General features: G+C 45.3%; 1 protein-coding gene across 1 annotated transcript; it reads left to right on the forward strand.

The window, feature by feature from the left end:
- Positions 1–433: 433 nt before the first annotated feature.
- LOC144504749 (sterile alpha motif domain-containing protein 5-like) lies at positions 434–1,623 on the forward strand. The gene has a single exon (XM_078230491.1). The coding sequence runs from the start codon at positions 1,105–1,107 to the stop codon at positions 1,621–1,623; it is 519 nt and encodes a 172-aa protein (XP_078086617.1). The 5' UTR covers positions 434–1,104.
- Positions 1,624–8,461: the final 6,838 nt, after the last annotated feature.

The raw sequence follows: 8,461 nt of genomic DNA on the forward strand, positions 1-8,461 counted from the left end.
TAACCTGGCCAATCAACCTAACCTGCACATCTTTGGACTGTGGGAGGAAACCCACGCAGACACGAGGAGAATGTGCAAACTCCACACAGACAGTGACCCGAGCCGGGAATCGAACCCGGGACCCTGGAGCTGTGAAGCAGCAGTGCTAACCACTGTGCTACCATGCCGTTTGGGTGCTGGCATGGGTGTGGGTGCTGGGTTTGGGTGTTGGTTTGAGTGCTGGTTTGGGTGTTGGCTTGAGTGTGGGTGCGGGTTTGGGTGTTGGTTTGGGGGTGGGTGCTGGGTTTGGGTGTTGGCTTGAGTGTGGGTGTTGGTTTGGGTGCTGGGTGCTGGTTTGGGCTGTTCTGGCTGCTAGTTGCAGGCTGGTCGCTGGGTGTCGCTGTCCCCTCCCCCTCGGCTCCGCTGCCCCGCTGCTCCCCCTGGCGGTGCTGGGAAGAGGCGCGGGCGGGAGGAGCCGGGTCGCTCCGGACAGTCTCAGCCCCGGAGTCTGCGGTACCGGAGCCTGGAGAAGCGGGCGGGAGAGCATCAGCGCAGGGATCCGCCTGAGGGGAAGGAGACTGCGGTCGGGGAACATCAGAGACAGCAACCGAGGAGAGGAGCTCGAAACGAGACGGGGTGGGGGGAGAAGCCGCTCTGAATCCGGAGCTGATCCGTCTGAAGGATTGGACTCGAACTCTCTCCAACCCTCCTCATCCCAAATTCCACCCTCACAACTTTCATTCCCATTCCAGCCCCAATTCTAATCCCATTCCAACTCCCAATTTCACCCTGATCCCAAACCCAAACCTATCTCCAATTGTAATCCCAGTACTAATTCTATCTCTGATTTTAACCCAAAACCTAGCTCCAATTTTAGTCTCAATTCCAATACTATTTCCAATTTTAACCCCAATCCCAAACCTATCTCCAATTTTAATCCCAATCCCAAACCTCATCTCTCTCTCTTAATCCCAACTCTAAAACAATCCTAACACAAATACCAACTTTAGTCCCAATTCCCCAATGTGTCCCACACCAAACCCTACTCATCCAACTTTAACCCCTACTGCCAATTCCAGCCCTGGCACACTCAGTGACCACTGTTTCTGAATCTTCCTTCACCCCATGGGTACCAACATTGTGCTGGAGTGGCTGAAGAGCCTAAAGTTGTCCGAATACACCGAATCCTTCATGGACAATGGCTATGATGACCTGGAGGTTTGCAAACAGATCGGAGAGCCAGACCTGGATGCCATTGGGGTTGAGGCTCCCGGGCATCGGAATCTCATCAAGGCAGCCGTGGCACGACTCCGTGAGGAAGATGAGACTGGCACGGTGGTCTACTTCACCTTGGAACCGCGGGCTCCACCCTTTGGTGAGCCTTACAGCTATACCAGCATCAAAGAATACCAACCCAGAATGAGGACTGTTCTGTGGAGGAGAGGACGAAGAGCCAGCAGAGAATTGCAGAATAACATGACATCCAACAGGCGAGCAAACCACAAGAAAAGAATCATTTACTCCAAACTGATACTGAAGATCAAGAATAAACGGCTTCGGAGCAGCAAGGTTTCTTACTCTAATAAGGTGGGTGATAGGTGGTGGGAAAAGGAGCCCCCTTCATCTCAAATTACCGTTTTGTGAAGATATCGTGTACAGGTCTCGATGGGCTGAATGGCCTAATTCTACTCCTATATTCTATGGTACAACACAGCAAATGAAGTTAATATGATTTACGTTGAAAGGTAGGTTGATGAATGGAAGTTTGCATCAGATGTGTAGAAGTTTTAACTTGCAATTTGGACAGTTGCGGTGGCACAGTGGTTAGCACTGCTGCCTCACAGCACCAGGGACCCAGGTTCGATTCCCGGCTTTGGGTCACTGTCTGTGTGGAGTTTGCACGTTCTCCCCGTGTCTGTGTGGGTTTCCTCCGGGTGCTCCGGTTTCCTCCCACAGTCCAAAAGACGTGCTGGTTAGGTGCAGTGGCCATGCTAAATTACCCCTCCGTGTACCCGAACAGGCGACTGAGTGTGGCGACTAGGGGATTTTCACAGTAACTTCATTGCAGTATTGCTGTACTTGTGACTAATAAATAAACTTTACTTTAGTTCATTTTATCCAGGATGAAAGAGGTGGCTCATCACCATCACCACCTCGAGGGCAATTTATGGATGGGCGACAAATGTTGGCTCTGCCAGCAATGCCCATCGTCCATGCAAATAAAAATTGCAGCATGTAAAAGGTTAAAGGAGGTGACCTTCTTGGAAATGTTGCTGGAATGTGTAAAGTAATCATGAATATTGGAATCTGACTGTTTGATATGAACAAATGGGATTTTCCGTTCTGTAGGCATCTATGGGAATCGACGGAGGGGAAGGGGGCAAGTGGAGAATCTGAGTTCTGTATGGATAGAGATGTGTGAGGTATTTGTGTTCTGCACAGTAATATAGATATTTGTCTGGAGTTACATTTATGTGGATGTTTGAGTTTTGTAGGGAATTGTAGAAATCTGCTTGATATTTGAGCTTGCAGGAATTTATAGGTAATTTGAGTCTTAGCCAGAAATGTCAAAATCTTCCCGGTATTTGAGCCTATATAGAGTGTGTGTATATATGTATATGCATTAGAAATTTGGATATTTGACTTCTGCACAGATCAAAGAATGTGAGAAGTTTCAAGCGGATCATAGAATCCCGACAGTGCAGAAGGATGCCACTCGGCCCATCGAGTCTGCACAAACAACAATCCCACCCAGGCCTTATCCCCATACCCCCACATATTTACCCCGCTAATCCCTCTAATGTACGCCTCCTGGGGAACACTAAGGGACAATTGAACATGGCCAATGCACCTAACCCGCACATCTTTGGACTGTGGGAGGAAACCGGAGTACCCGGAAGAAACCCACGCAGACATGGGGAGAACGTGCAAACTCCACAAGACAGTGACCCAAGCCGGGAATTGAACCCGGGTCCTTGGCGCTGTGAGGCAGCAGTGCTAACCAGTGTGCCACCATGACACTGAATGTGCCTCAGGTCTATGGTGATTGCTATGTGCTTGCATATTATTTGGATACATAGCAGCTGTCAGATCTTTGAGATTTATATGCTTTTTCATGTAATTCATAGATTTAGGGCGATGCACAGAATGAGAAGTTATTATTGAGCAAGAGACTCAAGATACTGGATCTATTTTTGCTGGAATGAGAAAAGTTAAGAGGAGACTTAATGGAGTTTTTTTTAATTATGGAGAGTTTTGGGAGAATGGTTGGGGAGTTGGTGATGAAATGCCCTAGATTTTCAAAATTGTCACCAAGCGTGAACAGAGAGGACGGCACAGTGACACAGTGGTTAGCACTGCTGCCTCACAGCGCCAGCGACCTGGGTTCAATTCTGGCCTTGAGCCACTGTCTATTTGGAGTTTGCACATCCTCCCCGTGTCTGCGTGGGTTTCCTCCGGGTGCGCCGGTTTCCTCCCACAGTCCGAAAGATGTGCGGTTAGATGGATTGGCCATGCTAAATTGTCCCTTAGTGTCAAGGGAACTAGCTAAGGTAAATGTATGGGGATAGGGCTTGGGTGGGATTGTGGTCAGTGCAGACTTGATGGGCCAAATGGCCTCCTTCTGCACTGTATGATTCTAAGTTCTATGAGAGATGAGTCATCGCAGCATGAGATGCTTTGCTGTGGGAAATGGTTGCTTTTGCCAAGGAAACATTGGATGAATATGTGAAGCTGATCAAGTGGTGGGAGAGAGCACAGGGTAGTGGGATGGATTCTGAACGATCTAGAAAACAACTGTTACAAACATTGTGCCGGGGTTATATAGTGGCTTCAATCATGTAAACACATTCTGTACAGAGTATGTTGAATATTTGAACCCCACAGGTGGAATGTGTTCAGCATTTGAGGTATATAGGGTTGTTGTATTTGAGATATGTATCCACTTGTGGAACACGGTTTCCTATAAATCTTAACAATCCAGGTCTGGCACAAGTATCTCTGAGTTTAGTGGTGTCAGCTGTTCCCCGAAGCAATCCAGCTTTGTGCCTGAAGGGGAAGAAATGATTTCACACACTGTTGACCTACGCCCAAGTAAAAGCTGGTCAGTTATCCCCAGGGAAATTGCAGGCGCAAGGACCTGTGTCTGAATTTAGGAGATTATCAAGATGCTTCAGCTGTTTCACTGGGCGAAAAAAAAATCCTTCCTGTTAAATATCCTTTAGAAGGAATTTATTTTTAAAAAATCAATGAATCGGTTCCAGACTTAATCTATCCTCCAGACAGTTTGTCACAGAGAACCCGAGTTCTTTCATTCAGTTTGTTACAGGGTTGTCAAAGGAACAATTTTTTTTCCCCTCATTTGGATTTCTATATGAGTATTGATGTGCCTTGCCGTTCTGTTGTGAAGATGTTTTCCCCTCATCGGTTTGCGGAGGACACGGACTTCATTGCACTGAATCGTGCAGTGAAAGATGGCCGAACGTTACAATTCCCAGCAAGTTTAAACAAAAAATATTCACATTGAATAGACACCCCGTCTTCCTGACTGGCGTGGTTTCTCACAATCTGTTGGTCTCCCAAACATGCTCAATATTCCAGAGATCACAATCCTGTGTCAATCATGCCAATCGGCAATTTGGTTCAGTCGCCCTGTTGCCTGGGAAACCTTCCCTCAGCAGCAAACGATGTGTGCTTGACAACCAGTTTGACACTGAATTGAAAATTGAAAGTGACCCCTCGTTACACCGAGGCTGGGTAGTTTGACAGTACACTGAAATAATTGGGATTTTCAGGAGCACTGTGTATTGTGTCGAAAGCTCTTTTTTAATTATTCCTTTTGATAGTGGGCCAGCATAATTGTTTCAATACCATTAAAACAAATAGATTTTTTAAAAACCCACTTGAATAAACATGCCTGGCAGTTTAAAGGCGTTCGCCATTGAAATTCAAGAAGATCCAAAGTTAAAGTGAACTGACAAGGTTCTCTAAAACATGTTGCAAATTAAATAATGATGAAATGTTACAGCATCTCTTGAGAGAGATTATCTGGCAATATCTTCTGAAAGGGATAATGGGGCATCCCCAGAGAGAGAGATCAGGTGGATACATGACTAGAAAATAATGTGGAAGTGAGAAAATTTGTCTGAAATAGTGTGGAAAAATTAGTTTATCCTGGCGCGGAATTGTGGAAGTATTTCTTGAGTGAGCCAGTGTAGAAATAGTGAAGTACCACCTCAAAGAGAGAATAAAAAATGATACTGCATCACGGTGGCACAGTGGTTAGCACTGCTGCCTCACAGCACCAGGGACCCGGGTTCAATTCCCGGCTTGGGTCACTGTCTGTGTGGAGGCTGCACGTTCTCCCCGTGTCTGCGTGGGTTTCCTCCGGGTGCTCTGGTTTCCTCCCACAGTCTAAAGATGTGCGGGTTAGGTTGTTTGGCCATGCTAAATTGATCCTACTGTCAGGAGGGTTAGCAGGGTAAATACGTGGGGTTACAGGAGTAGGGCCTGGTTTGGATTGTGTTCAGTGCAAACTCGATGGGCCAAATGGCCTCCTTCTGCACTGAAGGGATTCTATGATAGGGCATCAGGGTGGCACAGTGGTTAGCACTGCTGCCTCACACGCCAGGGACCCGGGTTCGATTCCCGGTTTGGGTCACTGTCTGTGCGGAGTCTGCATGTTCTCCCCGTGTCTGCATGGGTTTCCTCCGGGTGCTCCGGTTTCCTCCCACAGTCGAAAGACGTGCTGGTTAGGCGCACTGGCCATGCTAAATTCCCCCTCTATGTAGCCGAGTGTGGCGACTCGGGGATTTTCACAATAACTTCATTGCAGTGTTAAAGTAAGCCTTCTTGTGACACTAATAAATAAACTTGATCTTAAACATAGACCTGTTGCCGTATCTGCTCAGAGAGAGAATGTGGAAATTTTGCAAACATCCTGAGACCAATGAAGTGGAAATGTGAAATCTCTGGAAAAGATTACGTGTGTAAATGTGGGAGGGGTTAAAAGTGGAAATGTTACCGACTGTCTTGGAATGTTACAATGTTTCCTGGGAGTTAAGGTGGAAGTGCTCCATTAACCTCAGAGAGAGGTGATGTGAAAATGTGCCTGATAATACCATATTTCCTGGGAGTTAGATGTGCAAATGTTGCAGAACCTCGTGACAAATGCTTCCAAAACATCATTCCACCACCTGAGGCAGATCATGTGGAAATGTTATAATATGTTTTAGGAAGGATAATGTGGGAATATAGCGATGTATATTAAGGATAATGCGGAAATGATATCTCCTCTACAAGAGATAATGTGGAAACGATAGTGTCTCCTGGGAGAGATGATGTGTAAATGTGACAGCATCACCTGACAAATGATGTGTGGCAAGTTCCCCTGGGTGATTAATGTGGAAATATTTTGTATCTGACAAGGCACATCATGTACGAATCAATGCAGTATCTCTTGAGAGAGATGGTGTGGAATTGTAGTACCTGAGAGATTTGATGCGCAAATGTTATAGTACCTTGTGACAGAGATAATGTGAAAATGTGACAGTATCTCCCAAGAGAGAGAGAATGCACAGATATTAACTGTATTTCCTCAGGCAGATAACGTAGAATTGTTGAGGTATCTGCTCAGAGAGATAATGTAGGAATTGTTGCAGAATGTCCCGGGACCAATGTTGTGGAAATGTGACATTATCTCTTGTAAAAGTTCGTGTGTAAATATATCAGGACCTCCTGTTTTAAAAAAAACATACAGCCTAAGTAAAACCTGGAGATATTGCAATATAACCTGGGATTTCATACGGAAGTGCTACATTATCTCCTGAGCGAGAGAAAACGTGGGAATGTTGCATCATCTCCCGAGAGAGAATTTGGAAATAATGCAATGTTTCTTGGGAGAGAATATTGGGAAATGACAATCTCCTGAGAGATGAGGAGGAATTGATCCAGGAACTGCTGAGGCTAGTGTGCAAATGATACAGTATCTCCTGAGAGAGTGCACATGGAAAGCTGATGATATCTCCTCGGCAATAATGTGGGAATGATAAAATATCTCAGATGTGATGTTGGAATGTGACATTGTCTCCTGAGAGATAATACGGAGTAGTTAGAATATCTCCTGAGCAAGATCACATGGAATTGTTTGAGTAACATCTGCAAAACATGATATGTAAATGTTACAGTATCTTTAGACTGAGAAACTGTACAAATATGAAAGAACTACCTGAAAGAACTACTGTGAAAATGTTATAACACCTCCTGAGAGAGGGAATGCAGAACAGGTACACCAACTAATATAGAAATAATGTGTTATCTCATTAAAGTGATAATGGAAATGTTACAGTATCTCCTGAGAGATAATCATAGAATCTATAGTGCAGAATGTGGCCATTTGGCCCATCGAGCCTACACTGACATCAATCCAACCAGGTCCTATCCCTGTGACCCCACATATTTACCTTCCTAATCTCCCTGACACTAAAGGACAATTTAGCATGGCCAGTCGACCCAACCCGCATGTCTTTGGACTGAGAGGGGAAACCGGAGCACCCGGAGGAAACCCACGCAGACACGGGGAGAACGTGCAGACTCCGCACAGTTAGCCAAGGCTGGAATTGAACCTGGGTCCCTGGCACTGTGAGGCAGCAGTGCTAACCACTGTGCCACCACGCTGCCCAATATATCTCCAATAAAGGCCATATGTAAATATAACAGTATATCAGCCATGGTCTATTGAATGGCAAAGCAGGCTGGAGGGGCTAAATTGCCTACTCCTCCTATTCTCGTGAAGAGGTCAAGTCGAAATGATACAGGCTATCTTGGAATATAGCCTGGAAATATTAAAATGTAACCTGGGAGTTCACTTGGAAGTACTGCTGTTATGGACAGGAGGGGGTTTTAACTTAAACAGCCCTGATTTCTCACTTACCACCTGCCTTTATAGGCAGTGGCATATTTACTGAACAATTCAAATCTGGTGTGATCCAATTTTCTCTGAATAGCAGCAAATTCAAAATAGGATAAACTTAGAGGGTTAATTTATTTTATACATATTCAAAACATGGGAAGAGGATTCACAAAGCTCCCCCTCCCCACCCCCCATTTTGCATTCAAACAGTAAAGAACAGCTTCTTCCCTGCTGCCATCAGACTTTTGAATGGACCTACCTCGCATTAAGTTGATCTTTCTCTACACCCTAGCTATGACCGTAACACTACATTCTGTACTCTCTCCTTTCCTTCTCTATTAACAGTATGCTTTGTCTATATAGTGCGCAAGAAACAATACTATTCACTGTATACCAATACACGTGACCAATCAAATTTTAAAAAATCAAAGTAAAAGGGGGTTAAAGAAAAGAAACATGAATAGGGCAAAGAGCACAGAGATGTTTGTTTTGCGTGAGTCCAGAGTCCAGAATCAAAAGTCTAATGGTGTATTCCTTCACAGAGGTTGTGAACAGGGTGAAAACTGATGCTGG

The sequence above is a fragment of the Mustelus asterias genome, chromosome 15 (assembly GCF_964213995.1).
Source record: "Mustelus asterias chromosome 15, sMusAst1.hap1.1, whole genome shotgun sequence".
Lineage (NCBI taxonomy): Eukaryota > Metazoa > Chordata > Chondrichthyes > Carcharhiniformes > Triakidae > Mustelus > Mustelus asterias.

Coding starts and splice junctions, on each gene's coding strand:
- LOC144504749 (XM_078230491.1), top strand. CDS start 1,105: ATGGGTACCAACATTGTGCTGGAGTGGCTGAAGAGCCTAAAGTTGTCC.